The 21724-nt window shown below is 48.0% G+C and overlaps 2 protein-coding genes across 2 annotated transcripts in view; one reads left to right on the top strand and one right to left on the bottom strand.

Moving 5' to 3' along the window:
* Nucleotides 1–3359: 3359 nt before the first annotated feature.
* Nucleotides 3360–13231, bottom strand: LOC134969658 (5-hydroxytryptamine receptor 3A-like). Its single transcript, XM_063945746.1, has 5 exons — nucleotides 12688–13231; nucleotides 12382–12542; nucleotides 7425–7629; nucleotides 4017–4223; nucleotides 3360–3759 (listed from the first exon to the last, which is right to left on the bottom strand). Exons 2-5 carry the CDS (start codon nucleotides 12526–12528, stop codon nucleotides 3488–3490), a joined length of 831 nt encoding a protein of 276 aa, XP_063801816.1. The 5' UTR covers nucleotides 12529–12542; nucleotides 12688–13231; the 3' UTR covers nucleotides 3360–3487.
* A 57-nt stretch (nucleotides 13232–13288) lies between these two features.
* Nucleotides 13289–21724, top strand: part of LOC134969657 (inactive hydroxysteroid dehydrogenase-like protein 1) — a 50864-nt gene continuing 42428 nt past the window's right edge. Inside the window, exon 1 of the mRNA XM_063945743.1 lies at nucleotides 13289–13507. Within this exon, the coding sequence (XP_063801813.1) occupies nucleotides 13305–13507 (203 nt within the window). The 5' untranslated portion in view covers nucleotides 13289–13304. The remainder of the gene's footprint in view (nucleotides 13508–21724) is intronic.

Below are 21724 nucleotides of genomic sequence, written 5' to 3'. Positions count from 1 at the left end.
TGTTGCTCAGTGCAGCCAATCAGATTCTACTTAACATTTATCTAGCTGCTTATAGAAGATAATAGAATCTGATTATTTGCTATGAGCAACATCACCAGTTAAAAAAAAAACTCCCACCTTAGTAAATTTACCCTCCAGTGTATGGTAGCGATCAGCCAATTTGCAGACCGTTACTAGTATTTTACTATTAAAATGGGATCTTCCATAATTTGCCTGATTTTTGGATGAAAATGATCAGCGAATCGCTGTAAAATATTGCTGGATTGGGGAATCGTTAAATCGGGGGTTGTGGCGCAGAATCCGTCCTTTTTTGTGATTGCTGATGTACTGTATGGGAATAACTGTGTGGAGTTTGTATATTCTCCCCGAGCTTGTGTGGGTTTCCTCTGGGTACTCCGGTTTCCTCCCAAAATCCCAAAATATACTGGTAGGTTAATTGGTTTAAGGCAAAATATATATATTACCCCTAGTGTGTAAGTGTCCATGTGTTTAGAGCAGACTAGATGGGCCAAGTGGTACTTATCTGCCGTCATAGTCTATGTTTCTGTGGGCTCCATTACCCAAATACACCCACAGCTATAACTGCTCCTACCAAGTAGTAGAACAAGGGGAGTTCTCATGTAATACCTTATCCTCTGCTTTTATTTATCAATACAGAGAATTTCCTAGGTTTCCAGAATAAATCAATATTATCCCATGAGACAGACAATGCAAATTGCTAAAAAAGAAAAAACCAAAGAAACACTTTTATCTCTAAAATGTCAACAATAATAAATATATCACAAAGCCAATAAAATAAATTAGTACAGCTACAGTATGTGCATGTTATGGGGCTGATGCAGAGTTGTATATAAAACGAGCACAAAAATAGCATATATACAGCAGTGCCGCAGCAAGCATACAACCCCAGCTGCACGGAACCCCCCCACCCTTCCCCAACTGCAGGGAACATACCCCCCCAACTGCAGGGAACATACCACCCCAACTACACGGAACATACCCCCCCTCCCCCCAACTGCAGGGTACACACCACCCCAACTGCAGGGAACACACCACCCCAGCTGCAGGGAACATACCCCCCCAACTGCAGGGAACATACCACCCCAACTACACGGAACATACCCCCCCTCCCCCCAACTGCAGGGTACACACCACCCCAACTGCAGGGAACACACCACCCCAGCTGCAGGGAACATACCCCCCCAACTGCAGGGAACATACCACCCCAACTACACGGAACATACCCCCCCCCTCCCCCCCAACTGCAGGGAACACACCACCCCAGCTGCAGGGAACAAACCCCCCCCCCCCTACTGCATGGAACATACCACCCCAGCTACACGGAACATCCCCCCCCCCCACCAACTGCAGGGTACACACCACCCCAACTGCAGGGAACACACCACCCCAGCTGCAGGGAACATACCACCCCAACTACACGGAACATACCCCCCCTCCCCCCCAACTGCAGGGTACACACCACCCCAACTGCAGGGAACACACCACCCAACTGCAGGGAACACACCACCCCAACTGCAAGGAACATACCACCCTAACTGCAGGGAACATTACCCCCCCTGCACCAGCTGCAGGGAACATAGGGATCCTGGCATTTAGATGCCCGGTGGGTGAGAAGGGCTAGCACAGTGATGCCCCTTGCGGTCTTACTGCGCTCGCCACAGGTTCTATTCCCACTATGGGTGTCGCGGACATGCTGACCGTCAGGATAGTGAGGGGGCGGGATGTAGGTGCCGGTATTGTGACTACATCCCATGTGCGGTATTACCGCTGCCGCGGAGATCAGAGCGCAGGACCTTTTGCAGCGTGTGTCTCTGCAGGTGCTGGACAATACATTCCCTGATACAATCGCATATTGCAGTTCAATCCTGCGTGCTAATATTCCGCACGGATCGCATTGAATATGTGATTAATGATAAATGGGCCCCTTAACCTGCATGTGTTGTTCGCGGTGCCTGCCAAATCCATTGCGCATGGGCAGCGCACGTGGCAGGTGCCACAACCGAACAGTCCAGACCACAGATGTCATCCGGACTTCAACACGGGCAGCCTCCCGTAAGACATGATTCTGGTCACAGTTTTGGAAGTTACCCAGAGCTGAATACAAGTTCGTTTGCAGAGCACAGTTTGCCGGTTTTTGTACAGCGCATGCCGTAATTTTGGGTGGTACACAGTTTTTGTACGGCACATGCCGTACTTTTGGGTGGTACACAGTTTTTGTACAGCACATGCCGTAATTTTGGGTGGTACACAGTTTTTGTACGGCGCATGCTGTAATTTTGGGTAGTACACAGTTTTTGTACTGTGCATGCCGTAATTTTGGGTGGTACACAGTTTTTGTACTGTGCATGCCGTAATTTTGGGTGGTACACAGTTTTTGTACGGCGCATGCTGTGATTTTGGGTGGTACACAGTTTTTTGTACGGAGCATGCCGTGGAGCCAGGTGTATGCAATTATGGGTGGTGCACAGTCTTGTACATTTCAGTCGCTCTCAAGTGCCCTAAGTTCAGCGAGGGCCTCTGCTGTACATGTTTTCAGACGCATCTTTTGCACCAAACATAGGATTGGAGCATGTGCACTGTAATATGATGATGTCTATGAAACGAGGCTTATGGATAAGTGCGTCCTAATGAACATAAGCGTAAGTTCTGTGCACGCCATGTGGGAGAGATTACGGACGACTCGTGTTTGGCTGCATTGGACCTGTTGTGCCGAGATAAAATGAGAAGGTTCCAGGGCAACACTGCAGCTCAAAAATAAAATGTGTAGAGACAAAGACAAGCAACATGTAACCCCGGTTACCGCATAACTAGTGCTCCCAGCCTTTCTGCCAGTGCATGGGCGATGGGTGGGCTGAGGTCCCATAAGTCTGAGATGTATTTCTATAGAGGGCGCACACCCTGATACGATGTATCCTCATACTACTCATATAATATTAATGAGAGAATATATATAATGTATAAACAAGGAGAAATATACTGACTGAGGTGATTAAAAAACCACCAATAGACACATAAGTTGATATATACCATATATATATATATATATATATATATAAAGACTTTTGAGATATATCAAAGCGTGGAGAGAGATAAAGTGGAACAGGCATCTCAGATGGCTTTTGGCTGTGTAACTCATACAGTTGTAATACGGATGAAAGTTATTGCATTGCCTCAAGGCCATTGGAAGGTCTCTCGGCACAGTCTACTGACCCTAACTGCCACCAATACCCACTTCCCAGCCCTTCAGATAAAAGTGTGATTAGTAAATTCCACAGCCACCACTTGCATCAAGTACAACAAGGATGTTTATTTCAGAGACATTCTTCATTTTGCGATAGGCAGACTCTGTGGGCCCCCCCCCCCCCCAGGTCCCAGCGCCCTAGGCAGCTGCCTAAGAGTAGAGCCGGCCATGCATTGCCTAAGCAGCTGTTAGTCCAGTCCCAGAGCACAATAGGGCAAAAGCGTCTCATATGGCCCAAACGCAGATCATAATGACAAATATTAAAAAGACAGTAATAAGATATAAATAAAGCATTAGTCGGTCCATTATCTGCGCCACCATTGTCCAATCTGTTACGGCCTCCGTCTTATTCCTAGCAAGCGTCAATTCCTTGTGGATCTTCAGAATTTCCAGCAACAGTCTTTTCAGCAGCTTAACCTCCTTGTTAACGTCCACATCCATCTCCACCGTCCTCACCTTCTCTTCCTGCCTCTCCATTTTCTTATCACTATCAGGATCTGTCAACAAGAATGAATTCCGGATGATGGTATGTGGCCACGACACCTGCGAGAGTGGAACCTGCTCCCGATACATTTAGCAAATATAGCCCATAGGCTACAACGGGATTAAAGATGGCATTAGCTGTCGGGGCAAACTTGGTATATCTGACAACGGGTGTTTCCGAGAGATATCCTGCAATAATGATTTGATAAATAGGCCCCACAGTGAGTGTAGACCTCCCATAACGATGGGTGCACAGGTGGCTGGTACTCACCTTTGTCTGCCATTACTAATGTCACCAGATCATCACTGGAGGCATCTTTCCGGAAACACACCACATACGCCAGATGCTTCAGGACCAGTGTCCTAAGCCACGGTGGGACCGAAGAATTGGTGGTGGACTGTTCCAGCATGAAGGAGGCAAAGATTGTCCCAATTATACTGAGAACCATCATCGTCATACAGATGCAACAGAAAATACCTAGACACCGCCATGCAGACACAATGTGTTAGATATTACCTGGTAAGAAGTAGTGTAAAGCAAAGCTAAAGTAAAACATATATAAAAACAAAATAAATAGAAGTAAAACAAAAGTCATTAGATCATCTCAATAAATGCCGGTGTTCTTTCTAAGGTTATTTTGTGCCGACCTATATGGCCACACACTTGTAAATGAGAGTACACAATTAATGATGAGGATTAAAATCCATTTGAAGTCTTTACAGATTCTCACTGTATTTACCATCACAGAATGCCATTAAGTACACCCATAATTGAATTTCCCCGTAACGTTAGATGGGGTGGAATGTCATGGAATAGCAGGAAATCTGCCACGCTTCGCTACGGAGGACGCATGAAAGCTCAATGATATCAGTTTTGTAGAAAGAAAAGAAAGAAAGAACAATAGGGGGACCTTAAGTCTCTCTTTCTGAACCACAACCACAGCACCTAGAAATATGCAGGTACAAAAGTTTGAAAGAGGGGAGTTCCATCTTTCAAACTAGGTGCTCCCATGAAAGCTAATGTCTGGTAATTGGACAGTAACCCCCTGCTCTACAGAAAAAAATAATGGAATCCAAGGACGGGAAGATCTCTCCCAAGCTCTCTTCAGATAACTAAGGACAACTCACATTAGATCAGTGTTTCCCAACCTTGGTCCTCAAGGCATACTAACAGTCCAAGTTTTAAGTTTAGCCATACTTGAACACAGGTGAAATAATGAGTACCCCAGTTATTTTGATTGTGTTCAAGCATGGATATCCTTAAAATCCTTAAAACCTGGAATGTTAGTTTGCCTTGAGGACCAAGGTTGAGAACCATTACAGTAGACAAATGAGAGTCCCCTCATTAAAAAAAATGATGGTGGCCCCTAATAGCTATTGTGTGGTGATTACCTGTGATCACCAGATAATATTACACGACATTACAGAACATACACATTTTCTACATACAGGTAGGATGGAATGATGTGTTCAATCGCACCCAGAATTGCACATTAGGCACCCTCACACATTTCTGCATCATGAAACCAGGACAGCTGGGCAGAGGACACCTTAGGAAAAATGTTTCTAAGTGGTAATGCAGCTATAAAGACCCACACCATGCAGGGCCGTCTTAACAGCAGTGTAGGCCCCTGGGCACAAAGCAATGCACTGGGCCCCTACCCATCCTCTAGGTGCAGGGGTGCTATCAGTGGCAGCTTTGTTGTCCCGCGGGTGGTAGGAGGTGTTCTGTCTTCCACTCAGCATGTAGGACCTGGAGCAGTAATTTCTGCTAATTACTCTTTTACTGCACAGGTGGTGGGAGATGGGCTGGGAGGGAGAACACTAACACGTAGAAGGGGGCATTGGGCTGAATGAAGGGGCCCTGGTACATGACTTCCAGGGTGGTAGGGGGTGTTTAATATGCAGGGAAGGGAGGGATAGTGGAGTGGGCTTAATATTCATCATTTTCTGGTGGGAGGGCAGCTTGCTTGACTGCAGATATCTCCAGTTCTCGGAAATAGATTCTTTAGCCGTCGATGGGATAATAAACTAGAGAGTCCCACCTTACAGGAGGTACTGGGGACTTGGGAATCAGAGTTCAAGAGCCAGAGCAATTCACCAATGAAAATCTAAAACTGCATATTAGGTGTGTGGAGCTGGAGCAGGGACCGGCTGCTGGAAGGCTGATATCTCTGGTTCTGGGCATAGTAGAGACAAGCTGCCAGTGTCCACCGAAAAGGGAGAGTCCCAGCTTTTGGAGTATACCCTCAGAAAAACTAAGTCAGACAGAACCCAAGAAATCTGTCTGGGAAGACCAGGACCGATTTTAAAAAATCTGATTCCCCTGGAAAGAGGGGACCTTCAGCTATCAGTCTAGGGCCCTTATAGTCCTGGGGCCCTTGGGCAACTGCCCATTGAGCTCATACGAAAAGACGGCCCTTACACCACAGAGAAGGGGATTCAAAAATAATCCATTGATTAGGTCTAAGGGGGTAATTCAGATCTGATCGTAGATGTGCTAAATTTAGCACATCTACGATCAGTTGCTCAGACATGTGGGGGGACGCCCAGCACAGGGCTAGTCCGCCCCGCATGTCTGGCCTTAGCCCCCCTTCCCCGCAAGAGTGCAAAAGCATCGCACAGCGGCGATGCTTTTGCTCCCGGCAAGTAGCTCCCTGCCAGCGAAGCCCCTGTGCGCTGGCAGGGGGCTAACCACTGCGTCCCGGGTCGCAGAGGCTGCATGTGACGCCACACAGCCGCTGCGGCCTGCCCCGCAACGATCCGGACATGCCTGTGTTGTCCGGACCACGTCCCGCCAACGGTGCTCTAACGCCGTTGGCACACCCCCTCCTGCCCCACAACCACACGCCCCCTCCCGCCCCACGGCTGAACGCCCCCTCCCGCCCCACGACCGCAGTCCTGAGATGCTGTTAGCATCTCACTGGGCTCCCGGGGTGCACATGCGCAGTGCGGCCGCTGCGCATGCGCACTCCACAAAGGAATTCAGACTGCGATCCAGTCTGAATTACCCCCTTAACCACTTGACTGGCATGGTGGCATCAGATGCGACCATGCCTGCAAGTGCTCTATCTGACCTGGTCTCACAGGATGCGACCAGTCAGATAGAGAGCGTTAGCAGCGGCAGGGAAGGGAAACTTCCCTCCGCAGCTGCTGGCAGAGAGACTGGAAGGTCCCCCTGCCTCCCCGCACTCTCCCCCTGTGTCTGCTGTGCTGCCGATCACTGCTGATTGGTCAGCACGGCAGGATTCTCCCCCCCCCCCCCTTCAGTGGCTGCAGACAATAGCAGCCACTGGTAAAGGTAAAACAACCCCCCCAAGCCACCCCCAGTCCCCCGCGAGTACCTGGCAGCTGTACGGGATCTAAAATCTGAAGTCGCAATGTTGTTCTCGATGGTCATGATGTTCACGATAGATGTTTCGATGTTTGGTAGGGAGAAACAATTAAAAATATATATATTTTTTTTCTTTCTTTTTTTTTTTAACTAAAATCATTTTGGAAAGGGTTAAATTCATGTTCTTCACCTAATTCACTCATAAAAAACCCAGACAATTTCGGAGCGTTTTTTTTGGGAAATAAATCGTCAGTTAAGCGGTTACACCATAAAAGGGCAGTCTGAATAATAACATGATAATTAGACCTCGCTCATGGTAGCGATGATTCTCCTCGGGGAACTTACCTAACATTGGAGTGTGATCGGAACTGGGGAGCATATCGTTCAAAATCAACAGAAGCACGGAGAACCCCAAAACAATGGTGATTTTGAAGCCGAGTCTTTCGCTGTAACTCTGGATGAACATACTGGCGATATCCAGGAAAACCAGGAAGCACGCTGGGATGATGAGGTTAATGACGTACACAATAGGGGCTCTTTTAACGTACATCTAAAGAAAGCAAAATACAGCGATACATTCAGGAGGCTAAAAAAAAGTCAGAACATATGGAGAACAGAGGGGCAGATGTATTAACCTGGAGAAGGCATAAGGAAGTGATAAACCAGTGATATGTGCAAGGTGATAAAGGCACCAGCCAATCAGATCCTAACAGTTAATTTACATATTGGAGCTGATTGGCTGGTGCCTTTATCACCTTGCACATATCACTGGTTTACCACTTCCTTATGCCTTCTCCAGGTTAATACATCTGCCCCAGAATCTGGTGCTGACTACTCTGGGTCTGACGCTGCACATCAGCAATTACACTAGTCATTTGTAATTACTTACAGCGGCCCCACGGCCAGGACATGGGGGGTTTGGGAGGCAAATGATATCAGATTCTTTACTGTGCATGCTGTGGTATGAAGGGAGGGGGATACCGAGATTGTACACGGGTATCCTGCAGGGTCGGTTCTAGCCCTTGTGACGCTCGGGCAAAAATAGGGCCGTGGCTTCATAAAGGGGCGTGGTCAGTTATGCCCCGTGTAGAGTTGTGCCCCATTTGTACCCCCAGTGGTATTGCCCCCAGTACAGTTGTGCCCCGTTTGTGCACCCGGTGGTATTGCCCCTAGCACAGTTGTGCCCCCGTTTGTGCCCCCTAGTTGCGCCGCTTGCAAAAACATAAATAAATAACAAAAAAATGTTTTTTTTAATTAATACTCACCATCCCCACTCCTGATTCCCGACCGCTGCTGCCCTCCGTCTCCGGCCGCCGGCGCCGCTCCTCTGATCTCTGGGAGAGACGTCATGACGTCTCCCCCGTAGCACCACATAGACACTAAAGGTCAATCATGACCCCTAGCATCCATGTGCCGGTCCCACAATGCCATGCGGTGCGCGATGACTTCATCGCGCACCACACAGCAGTGACAGCCAGCACCAGGGGGCACCACAAGTAGCGGATCTTGCCACGGCGGCGGCGCCCTCGGGATGGCCGCGGCGCCCGTGTACCCGCGGCAAGATCCGCTACTGGTATCCGGTCTGTAGGTCGACCACTATTGTCGACATGCATTAGATTGACAGGGTTTCTCGGTCGACGTGGTCACTAGGTCGTCATGGTCTAGGTCAACACGACAAAAGGTCGACCTGAGTTTTTCACGACTTTTGTCATCTTTTGAACTTTTTCATACTTTACGATCCACGTGGACTATAATTGGAAATGGTAACCTTGCCCGAAGCATGACGAGCGACGCGAGACATGCGAGGGGACGCGGTGCACTAATTGGGGTTCCCGGTCACTGTACGGCGAAAACGACACCAAAAAATTTAAAAAAACTAATGTCGCCTTTTGTCATGTCGACCTAATGCTTGTGTCAACCTATTTTGGGTGTCGACTTAGTTACCGTTGACCAATAGTGGTCGACCTAGACACTGTTGACCTAAGCATGGTCGACCCTATTAACCACACCCTGTCAGTGTCGGACTGGGACATAAAGGGCCCACCGGGGGAATGCTGTTGTAGGGGCCCATTCTTAAGGGTGTGGCCAGGCTCCACTGAGCTTTGGCTAACCATTACAGAGTATATGTTCTGTGCCACGTGGTAATTATATAGTAAACCATATTACTGCGAAGTATAATGTAACATAAGTATAATGCATAATTCAAGTGCACTAGGATAGAGTCTGGAACCTGATCCCTAGAGGAGGTCCGCAGGCAGTGGGGCCTACCGGTGGTTTCCCCTGTTCCCCTGTGGGCCAGTCCGACCCTGGCCATCTGTATGTTGCTGGCCCTTAGGGAGCAGAGAGAGGCTGGGTGTGATGAGGTATTCTATACATAGAGCCTAATTCATGTTTGTAAGCAATGGCCGATATTCACGCAATGATGTAATTATTGGCAAATTGCACATGTGCTGCGGTTGCAATGCGCATGTGTGATGATGCTGCTGCGATCCCGCTTGCACTGAGGAGAGATTGACAGGAAGTGCCCGTTTGGGGGTGTTAACGGGGAGTTTATGGGGAGTGGTTGGGAAAACGCAGACGAGTCATGGCCGATTTGGGGGCGTGCATCTTCTGATGACTGCGTAATCGTATGTGTAAATCATACTTACCTACTTTGTGGCTGCTCCCTCCGGGAGGGAGCAGCCAGGTCACACAAGAGGGGGCGTGGAGGAGGCGGTACGGGGGCGTGGTGATGAGTTTGCATCATCATAGCCACACCCCTCCTCTGTAATGCCCACAATATCAGTATTGCGGGGCAGTGGGCGGGGCTACGATGACGCGAATTAGCGCGATCGCATCATCGCCCCGCCCCTTTTTTTCTGTTTAACGGGCTGAAAGTGGTGGGGGGCGTGGGGAGCAGCGGGAGGAGAGCGTGGTGCGGCGGGGGGGGCAAGCGGGTTGCGGGAGACTTGCCCCCTTCCCCGGGGGGCCGGGAGTGCCACCCTAATTTCGGGAGCCTCCCGGCCTTTCCGGGGGAGTGGGCAAGTATGGTGTAAATACATGACATCTGAGTCGCTACTGCTGCAGCCAGTCTGAGTAGCCATAGACCAACCCCTAGCTTCAATGTTCTCCGTAATTGCGTATTAGCCACTAATGTGTACGCAATTGAGATTGTGATGGCTCCGGTGGGTAAGTTTCCTGAGCGGCAGCTTCACTTGCTAACTTTAGCAGCTCCGTCCTTTAATACAAACATGAATTAGGCCTTTTGTCTGCAGAGAGGCAGAGTGCAGGGGCGTAGAGAGCTACGCCAGCCCCGGTAAAGGGATGGGGACGTGGCTTAATAAAGTGGGCATGGTTACGACCTTTAATATAAAAATATTTTAATAATAAAATAATAGCAGGGGCGCTGTTTTAACATAGGGCAGACGCGGCGCAGGGGAGGGCACCGACTTCCTAACTTACTTGGTCGGCAAGCGGGTCCCTCCTCCCCGGCTAGCACCATCTTCCCAGTGATATTTCGGAAGATGACGCTGTCCACTACACTACTACAGTGCCAGAGTCTTTGCTTTCCATGTATGGTGCCGGCCACAGCACAGGATGGTATACTCGAGAGGGGGGGATAGCGTTAGAGGACTTGGGGCCCCACCGGGCCCCTTCATCAGCCCAGGTAATTTGTAGCCCCCCCCCCTCTGTGCGCCACTGACAGAATGTAGTCCCACACAAGGGAAGAACTTGTATGGGGGCCTATTTCAGACGTGGTTGGAGGTGCTATCACTGCTGTTTCCTTGGAGGCACTGTACGGTAATGCAGCAGGAGGCGCCTATTACATGCAGATGCCTCCTGCTGCAGCAGTAATCGGAGTTGCAGCATCAGATCACTCATCAGGCGGCTTACAGCACCCATGGTGCCGTGCAAGCTGCCCGTCGCAGAGGCCAGGAAACCTCCGTCCAACAATGGAGATCCCTGACCTCTGCCCTCCCCCTAAACGGCGGCGACGTGCCTTCTATTTCACAAATGGAGGCCATCGCCGTCCTCGTCCCTGACTCCAAACGGCAGCAAACTGTCAATCACTGACAGTATGCTGCTGTCCTGCTTCCGACGACGTAGGAGCTGTTTGCACACGTGCAGAACGTGTCCTGCGCATGTGCAAAGTATTAAACATTGGTACTTTGCACATGATAGCGCAGGAACGACCGCACCTGAATGACCCCTAGGGTGTGTCCTCCATTACAGCTGCAGAGATGAGAGTAGTGAGAAATCCGTGTTGGAGAACTACTTGCACCATCCTGTGTAGTTGGGTAGACCTGCGTGTGCTCTGTCTAGGGGGTAAATTTACTAAAGATCAATGTTGATCAAGTTTAATTTCTCTCCTCCTGCACAAGACTTTAAACTTAAAGGACACAAATATGGTTACAGCAAGTTTCTCCTCTGCCCCCAGCTCAAAAACTTAGCATGTCAGATGGCATATGACAATCGTAAGGTATATTGGGCCAGATGTATTAACCTGGAGAAGGGATAAAGAAGTGATAAACCAGTGATAAGCGCAAAGTGATAACTCACCAGCCAATCATTACGGATTTGAAAAATGACAGTTAGGAGCTGACTGACTGGTGCGTTATCACTCCTTTATCCCTTTTCCAGGCTTAATACATCTGCCCCATTGTTACACTACCTGACACTTTTTTTCGACCAGCAAAGTCTAAGGAATAAAGGGGGACATTTACTAAGCAGTGATAAGAGCAGAGAAGTGAGCCAGTGGAGAAGTTGCCCATGGCAACCAATCAGCACTGAAGTACCATCTATAATTTGCATACTAAAATTATACAGAGCTGCTGATTGGTTGTTGGGACAACTTCTCCACTGGCTCACTTCTCCGCTCTTATCACTGCTTAGTTAATGTCCCCCAAAGTTACTAAAGATTGATTTTGAGTGTTTTAAACCATTCAATATCAATCTAAATCACACATTTACAAACAATAAATATTTTTTTACATTATTTTAACTGAATGAGGGTTACAAAGATTTGAATTCAGTATATATACTGAATACAAATATACTGTGCTGTGCTGTACTGTACTGTGCTGTGCTCTACTGTGCTGTGCTGTGCTGTACTGTGCTGTACTGTAATGTACTGTGCTGTGCTGTGCTGTGCTGTACTGTGCTGTGCTGTGCTGTACTGTGCTGTGCTGTGCTGTACTGCACAGTGTGATAAAATAGGGATATTATAAAGAACAGATATTCAAAACCTGAGATTGCCCCTGAAAGTTACCATAAAGGGGAGCTGATACCTGTAGTGAATGTGAATGACTGTAAAGTTCCTTACACTGTAAATGACTTGGCTGTATGCAACTCCATCTGCCGCATACATCGTATTATACACTGTGACAGCTTGTAGCGACCAGTCACCTTTGCCGACAAATACATCCATTGAGTTTTGGTTGACGACAGACGAGTTACTTCTTGCCAGCATAATTATATCGGAAACTGCAGATAACAATATTAGTGTTACACATATATCATTTTTCTTTGCTTTATTTTAAAACAAATTCATATACACAGTATGTGACACCTCAGTTTTACACTATGGAACAAGTTAGTGAGGGGAATAGCATAGGTTTGCACAAATCACCTTCAGTGCCGTGGAGAGCGGGGCAGGGCTGGTTACTGTGGGAGTGTAGTCTGTTTGAGGAGACGTGGCCACGCCACCGTACAAAAAATTTTTATGAAAAAACAATGGGGGTAAGTCAGACCTGATCGTAGATGTGCGGAAAAACGCACATCCACAATCTAATTCGTAGACATGCGGGGGGACGCCCAGCACAGGGCATGTCTGGCCCGCTTGCCGAATCCAGACCCCTCCCCCCACTCCCCCCGCAGACATGTGAAAGCATCGCACGGTAGCGATGCTTTTACATGTTTTGAGTAGCCCTCTGTCTACGCAGCCTAGGTGAAGGCAGACGGCTACCCGCCATGTTTCAGGTTGCAGCGGCTGCGTGTGATGTCATGCAGCCGCTGTGACCCGCCCCTAGGCAACAGTACAGGGACTCGCCTATGTTGTCCGGACCGCAACCCTCCCCCCAACAATGCTGCAACACCCCCTCTCGCCCCGCGACCGCCTCTGCCTGTCAATCAGGCAGAGGCGATCGCACAAGTGAGATGCCATCGCACCTCACTGTGCGCACGCGCAGCGTTTCTGCTGCGCGTGCACACACTTAGCTAGGCTTCAGGATCTGAATCAGCCCTAATATGCGTTGTGCTGCACAGGAGTGCGCTCTGTGGCCCACAACCGGGGCAAATGTAGGAAGGGGGGGATCAGCGCGATCACAAATCCCCACCCCCTTCCCCCTCCCCCTCCCCCGTACATCATGCAGCCAAAGGAGACTCCAGGAACCCATCACAGCCCAGTACACAGCAGCGACGCCAAGCCCCACCAGCAAGCCCAGGCCTGGGTAATCTGCACAATTTTATAATATTCCCAAAACCAGATAAATCACAGGGGATTTATTTACCAGATATAATTACATAGGTTTCAGAGTTCAGACACTTCAGATTGCCTGAAAATCTGTGAAATGAGTGAGATTTCCTGTTCATTTCAATCGGTAAAGTGGTTCTGATCACCAGGCAGGGGCAGGATTGAACTGATCTCGCTATTCCAAACCATTGAGTGCCTCTACTGCAGGGTACACACTATGATGATGAATCTAACGACTGGCCAATGCAGCAATTTTGGCAAGGATGCACAAAACCATATTGTGCACACACATCTATCAATTGGCCGCACAATGGGGGTCATTCCGAGTTGATCGCATGTAGCAACTTTTTGCTGCCTGTGCGATCAACCAGACGACGCCTACGGGGGAGTGTATTTTAGCATCGCAGGGCTGCGATCGCTTGTGCAGCCCTGCTATGCTAAAGTTTCACTCAAAACAAGAGTAGCCCCAGACCTATTTACCCTGTGCGACGGCTCCAGCGATGAAGGTCCCGGTCCTGACGTCAGACATCCGCTCTCCGTTCATCTGGACACGCCTGCGTTCTTCTTACCACTCCCCGAAAACGGCTGGAAACGGTGAGTATCTGCCACCGGAACGCCTCCCGCCTGTCCATCTTCATGCGATCGACGCTGCGATCACATTTGTCGCTGACAGCGTCGTTGCCCGGCGACGATCGTCACCAGGCAATGACGTGCGTGCGCTATGCGCCCGACGCGCATGTGCTTTTCCGACCCGTTCGCACTGCAGCGAAGAACCGCTGCGTGCGAACGGGTCGGAATGACCCCCAATATGTCTGGTCAAAAGAACTAGTTTTGATGGTGAGTACAATTTATCATTTATCAGCTGTCCGAACTACAGACCCTCTGCCCGCCCCCGATGTCATCAGCACCGCACTTGCCCGCGACGGCAACCCGACCTGGGTCGGGAAGACAGTGGGAAAGAGTCTAATGCCGGGTCTCACCCAGGAAGGATCCATTTCCAAATTCCGGGTGCGAGTGGCTTTGCGATCTGAAAGCGGTATCAGTAAGTACTGGTAAGTACCGGCCCTCCCGGTCATTGAGCTGAGCTTGATTAGTCTCAGTTCCAGCGACATCTGACACAGAATGTGACTACATATTTAAATTATATTTAAGAAAACATATATGATTTAATTGCACATATGTGGGCGGAGCAGTAGCTGGATGTTTCAGCGCCTAGGACAGACTGCGCTCCTATCTCTTCCCTGCGCATTCTCTCTACTGTGCACACTGCTGGAGGGGGAATAGAGCTCAGATCTCGGGAGCCACTATGGGCCGGATTCAGTAGTAGTGGTAAAGACGTCAGTTTCCGACTGATTGAGGTCGGAAGGGGTTCCGACCTATTCAATGTCAGGCCTTTTCTTCTGACAAGTTGGAAAACCCGACTTGTCGGAAGAGTGTCGGAATACACGTGGATCGGCGGCTTCAGCCGCTGAGTCGCGTGTATTGTCGGAAGTGGGGCCAAACCTGTTAGGTTTTAGCCCAGTTTCCGACAATGTCAATCCGACTTTAAAAAAAGTCGGATTGACACTGTCGGGACCGGTCCAAACCTGTCGGAAAGGACCCGACAGCTGTTGAATACAGCCCTATGTAGGAAAAATGCTGTTGGGCAGGTAACGCACAGTCGTGATGCGCCCATGGCTTACTGCCCAAAGAGATGGCATCTGTCACCTGCTCTTGGAGTGGTCCTAAATGTAAACCAATACTTTTTACCACTCCTAGAGACCAAAGCGGTTGTGCCAAGCCAGAACAGGGTCTGGTAATCACTGGAGAAGGGTTGGGATTTGTGCTGATTTGTGCAGTTTGTGTGGATCAGGGGTGTGACCTAATGGTGGTGGGTATGCAAGAATGCAAACTACAGTTTATGTTACATACCAAACAATGGGGCAGATGTACTAAGCCTGGAGAAGTGATAAAGCAGTGATAAGTGCAAGGTGATAACGCACCAGCCAATCAGCTCCAATATGTAACTTGACAGTTAGTAGCTGATTGGCTGGTGCGTTATCACCTTCCACTTATCACTGCTTTATCACTTCTCCAGGCTTAATACATCTGCCTCATAGGGCCTAATTCAGCATGGAGCACAAAAGCAAAATCTTTCTCTAATGGGCAAAACCATGGGGGTAATTTCAAGTTGATCGCAGCAGGAATTTAGTTAGCAATTGGGCAAAACCATGTGCACTGCAGGGGAGGCAGATATAACATGTGCAGAGAGAGTTAGATTTGGGTGGGTTATTTTATTTCTGTGCAGGGTAAATACTGGCTGCTTTATTTATACACTGCAATTTAGATTGCAGATTGAACACACCCCACCCAAATCTAACTCTCTCTGCACATGTTAAATCTGCCTCCCCTGCAGTGCACATGGTTTTGCCCAACTGCTAACAAAATTCCTGCTGCGATCAACTTGGAATTACCCCCCATGTGCACTGCAGGGGGGGGGGGCAGATGTAACATGTGCAGAGAGAGTTCGATTTGGGTGGGGTGAGTTCAATCTGAAATCTAAATTGCAGTGTAAAAATAAAGGAGCCAGTATTTACCCTGCACAGAAACAATATAACCCACCCAAAGCTAACTCTCTCTGCACATGTTATATCCAGCGGTGCCAGGCCGCCGCTCCCTCCCTCCGCTGCTGCTCACCGCGCTGCTGCTGTGAGGGGAGGAGAGCGCAGCATGCGCCTCTCCTGCCCCTCAGTGTCTACCTTCAATTCGGCGCCGGCCCGTGAGCCAATCAGAGCTCGCGGACCGGCAGCCAAGGCTCCTGATTGGCTGCCGGGCTGCGAGCTTTGATTGGCTCACGGATCTGTGCCTAATTAAAGGTAGACACCCGCACCGCCGCCGGAGACTGAGGGGCAGGAGAGGCGCACGCTGCGCTCTCCTCCCCTAACACACAGGACAGCAGCAGCGCGGTAAGCAGCAGGGGAAGGGGAAGGGGCACTGTAAGGACATGTGTACCTGGCACTGGGGACATATCTGGCACTGCAGGGACATGTGTACAGTATCTGGCACTGGGGGCATTTCTGTATCTGGCATTGGGGGCATATCTGGCACTGTGGGATCATTTCTGTATCTGGCACTAGGGGCATATCTGGCACTGGGGGGGACATGTGTATCTGGCACTGGGGTGACGTGTATCTGGCACTGGGGTGACATGTGTATCTGGCACTGGGGTGACATGTGTATCTGGCACTGGGGTGACATGTGTATCTGGCACTGGGGGCATTTCTGTATCTGGCACAGGGGGCATATATGTATCTGGCACTGTGGGAGCATTTCTGTATCTGGCACTGTGGGGGCAATGTATATCTGGCACTCTGGGGGCATTTGTGTATCTGGCACTGTGGGGCAATGTATATCTGGCACTCTGGGGGCATTTGTGTATCTGGCACTGTGGGGCAATGTGTATCTGGCACTCTGGGGGCATTTGTGTATCTGGCACTGTGGGGCAATGTGTATCTGGCACTGTGGGGCAATGTGTATCTGGCACCGTGGGGCAATGTGTATCTGGCACTGTGGGGCAATGTGTATCTGGCACTCTGTGGGCATTTGTGTATCTGGCACTGTGGGGCAATGTGTATCTGACACTGTGGGGCAATGTGTATCTGGCACCGTGGGGCAATGTGTATCTGGCACTGTGGGGCAATGTATATCTGGCACCGTGGGGCAATGTATATCTGGCACTGTGGGGCAATGTGTGTCTGGCACTATTGGGGTCATATGTATATCTCCCCCCCCCCCCCCCCATATGTATCACACCCCCATTTTCATTGGCTTTTGCTGAATTAGGCCCTTTTGTACATGTGGCTAGTTACCATGGATATGTGTAAAAATGCTTATGTCTTCACCACATTATATTATTTGTACACTGCTCCTCACTGATGAGAGAAATGACCACTGGCCTTTCACACACTCTCTTAGTAAAGCCACTACATATCAGTCACACAGGGGGAGATTTATCAAACCTTGGAAAGAGATTAAGTGAAGAGAGATAAAGTACCAACCAATCAACTTCGTCATTTCACAGGCTGTTTGAAAATTGATAGGCGCTAATTGGTTGGTGCTTTATCTATCTTCACTTTATCTCTCTCCTCGATTTGATACCTCTCCCCTACAGAACTTTATACAGTAGTAACAGTGCATATGAGCATACCTGTGTAAACATATGACCCAAAGGACAGTGTGCAGGTCTGGTTATCAAAGGGGAACTTAAAGATGTTTAAACTGCACGAGCTAACAATCCGTAGTGGCATTGCATTAGTGATCTTTCCGCTGTATTGCACTTTGCAATATGGGATATCGGGAGAATTATTATCACTTTCAGTCCTGTAGAATAAGAAATGTAATATCTATGTCAGTTGTGACATGAAATGAAACTGGGTCATATCCCTAATACTTGGACATTTTAGCAGTGCTGTAACTAGACATCTTTGTGCCCTGTGCCAGAAAGAGATTTGGTGCCCCCCACCCCCATAATCAAAACAGGAACAGAGCGCGGTGAAGGTGCGCGCCAAAAATATAGTGGCATGGCTTCATGGGGAATGGGCATGGCCACATAACAGTACCAATGTACATTACACGGCACAGCAGTGTCCGTTAGTCACATTACAACCCACAGTAGTATCCGTCATTCACATTACACCGCACAAATTGTCTATAATTCACGTAAAACCACACAGTATCACCCCTTATACATGTTACGCCACACAGTAGAGCCACTTATACACTTTACACCACATTAGAGCCCCTTATACACATTACACCAGGTAAAGCCCCTTATACACATATGACCTCATTCCGAGTTGTTCGCTCGCTAGCTGCTTTTAGCAGCTTTGCACGCGCTAAGCCGCCGCCTACTGGGAGTGTATTTTAGCATAGCAGAATTGCGAACGAAATATTCTCAGAATTGCGACTAGAAAATTCTTAGCAGTTTCTGAGTAGCTCGAGACTTACTCCTCCACTGCGATCAGTTCAGTCAGTTTCGTTCCTGGTTTGACGTCACAAACACACCCAGCGTTCGCCCAGACACTCCCCCGTTTCTTCAGACACTCCCGCGTTTTCCCCAGAAACGCCAGCGTTTTTTCGCACGCACCCATAAAACGGCCAGTTTCCGCCCAGAAACACCCACTTCCTGTCAATCACACTCCGATCACCAGAACGAAGACATTTCTTCGTTAAGCCGTGAGTAAAATACCAAACTTTTTAGCAAATTTACTTGGCGCAGGCGCACTGCAAACGTTGCGCATGCGCAGTTTGCAACTAATCGCACCGATGCGAAGGAAAATAATGAGCGAACAACTCGGAATGAGGGCCATTATGCCAGTAGAGCTTCTTACACACATTACACCACAGTAGAGCCCCTTACACACATTATGTAAGATAGAACTTCTTACACAAATTACACCACAGTAGAGCCCCTTATACACATTATGCCAGGTAGAGCTCCTTACACACACATTATACCACAGTAGAGCCCCTTATACACATTATGCCAGGTAGAGCCCCTTATACACATTATGCCAGGTAGAGCCCCTTATACACATTATGCCAGGTAGAGCCTCTTACACACATTATGCCACAGTAGAGCCCCTTACACACATTGCACAGTAGAGCCCTTAGAGCCCCTTATACACATTACACCAGGTAAAGCCCATTATACACATTATGACAGGTAGAGCTTCTTACACAAATTACACCACAGTAGAGCCCCTTATACACATTATGCCAGGTAGAGCTCCTTACACACATTACACCACAGTAGAGCCCCTTATACAAATTATGCCAGGTAGAGCCTCTTATACACGTTATGGCAGGTAGAACCCCTTATACACATTATGCCAGGTAGAGCCTCTTATACACATTATGCCAGGTAGAGGCCCTTACACACATTACACCACAGTAAAGCCACTTATACACATTATACCAGGTTGAGTCCTTACACACATTACACCACAGTAGAGCCCATACCAAATTATGCCAGGTAGAGCCCCTTACACACATTATGCCACAGTAGAGCTTCTTACACACATTACACAGTAGAGCCCTTAGAGCCCCTTATACACATTACACCAGGTAAAACCCCTTATACACATTATGCCAGTAGAGCCCCTTACACACATTATGTCAGGTAGAGCTTCTTACACAAATTACACCACATTAGAGCCCCTTATACACATTATGCCAGGTAGAGCTCCTTACACACATTACAACACAGTAGAGCCCCTTATACAAATGATGCCAGGTAGAGCCTCTTATACACTTGATGCCACAGTAGAGCCCCTTATACACATTATGCCAGGTAGAGCCTCTTATACACATTATGCCAGGTAGAGCCCCTTACACACATTACACCACAGTAGAGCCACTTATACACATTATACCAGGTTGAGTCCTTACACACATTACATCACAGTAGAGCCCATACCAAATTATGCCAGGTAGAGCCCCTTACACACATTATGCCACAGTAGAGCTTCTTACACACATTACACAGTAGAGCCCCTTATACACATTACACCAGGTAAAGCCCTTTATACACATTATGCCAGTAGAGCCCCTTACACACATTACACCACAGTAGAGCCCCTTACACAGATTATGTCAGGTAGAGCTTCTTACACAAATTACATCACAGTAGAGCCCCTTATACACATTATGCCAGGTAGAGCTCCTTACACACATTACACCACAGTAGAGCCCCTTATACAAATTATGCCAGGTAGAGCCTCTTATACACGTGATGCCACAGTAGAGCCCCTTATACACATTATGCCAGGTAGAGCCTCTTATACACATTATGCCAGGTAGAGCCCCTTACACACATTACACCACAGTAGAGCCACTTATACACATTATACCAGGTTGAGTCCTTACACAAATTACACCACAGTAGAGCACATATACAAATTATGCCAGGTAGAGCCCCTTATACACATTACACCAGATGGAGCCCTTATACACATTATGTCAGGTAGAGCCCCTTATACACATTATGATAGGTAGAGCCCCTAACACACATTATACCACAGTAGAGCCCCTTATACACATTACTCCAGGTAGTGTCCCTTATAAACATTATGTCAGGTAGAGCCCCTTATGCACATTACACCACAGTAGAGCTGTTTACACACATCACCCCAGGTAAAGCTCCTTATACACATTATACCAGGTAGAGCCCCTTACACACATTACATCAGGTCAGGTAAAGCCCCTTACATACATTACACCAAGTAAAGCCCTTGTACACATTATTCCAGGTGAATTAGTGTATATTATTATGATGATGATTATTATTATTAACTTTATAAGGTGCCACAGGGTGTCCACAGTGCCATACAGTGATAACAATAAGTGTGTGTGTGTGTGTGTGTGTGTGTGTGTGTGTGTGTGTGTGTGTACATCATTCCCATATTTATCTTCGTCCTGTATTTGCATCTTGCATTCTTTAGAATGTGTTTTTTTCTATAAAAGAATAAAGACGAGACACCCGGTACCTTTGATTAATGGGACCTTACAGATAAAACATTGTAGGTGTTTTACAAACCATGTCATGTAAATAATTAATTACAGTATGCAACAAGCTTTATTATGTAGAGAAGACAAAGGGGAGAGGGCTCTCCTTGCTCAGATTTGCAATCTAGAGGGAATGTGTTTGGACACAATAGGGAGAAGAGGGCCTGATTCATGTTTGTAAGTAAATTAAAAAAAAAGCAAGTAACTTTGGGGTATATTCATCATTAAAAAATTGTGAACTAAGAATTCCTAAGGCCCATACACACGGTTGTGAACAATCAAATCGTTCAGATCGTTCAAATCATTCTAGCGTGTACACAGCAAACTATGAAGGATGCGCGCACCTGTGGTCGTTGGAAGCAGGTTGTCAGTCGTCCATCGCTCAGGGTGTACACTCAATCTCGTTTGTCAGGGAGTTCAAGGGAAATCTCTCATTTTCCACATTGTTCATCTTTCACATCTTTCAAGTCTTCTAGTGTGTATGGGCCTTTAGTTTTCAATTCTCAGCAAAAAAATGTCAGTATTAATTTCTGCATAATAAATTTATCACTTCCGAAAAAACTGTTCCTTTTGCGGAGACAGTTTTTCAGAAAGTGATATATTTCTTCTAATTGCTGAGTCTCAGGGCCCACCCGAAGTAGTAATGGAA

This window comes from Pseudophryne corroboree, chromosome 11 (assembly GCF_028390025.1).
Source record: "Pseudophryne corroboree isolate aPseCor3 chromosome 11, aPseCor3.hap2, whole genome shotgun sequence".
Taxonomy (NCBI): Eukaryota; Metazoa; Chordata; class Amphibia; order Anura; family Myobatrachidae; genus Pseudophryne; species Pseudophryne corroboree.
This window is presented reverse-complemented; position numbering and strand designations above follow the sequence as displayed.

Bases quoted from the DNA above. Each gene is read 5' to 3' on its own strand.
- LOC134969658 (XM_063945746.1), bottom strand. From the start codon at position 12,528: ATGCTGGCAAGAAGTAACTCGTCTGTCGTCAACCAAAACTCAATGGAT. The intron at 7,630-12,381 runs GTAAGGAACTTT...TGCTTTCTTTAG, and splicing joins ACAGCCAAGTCATTTACAGT to ATGTACGTTAAAAGAGCCCC. The intron at 3,760-4,016 runs GTGAGTACCAGC...TCTTGTTGACAG, and splicing joins ATTAGTAATGGCAGACAAAG to ATCCTGATAGTGATAAGAAA.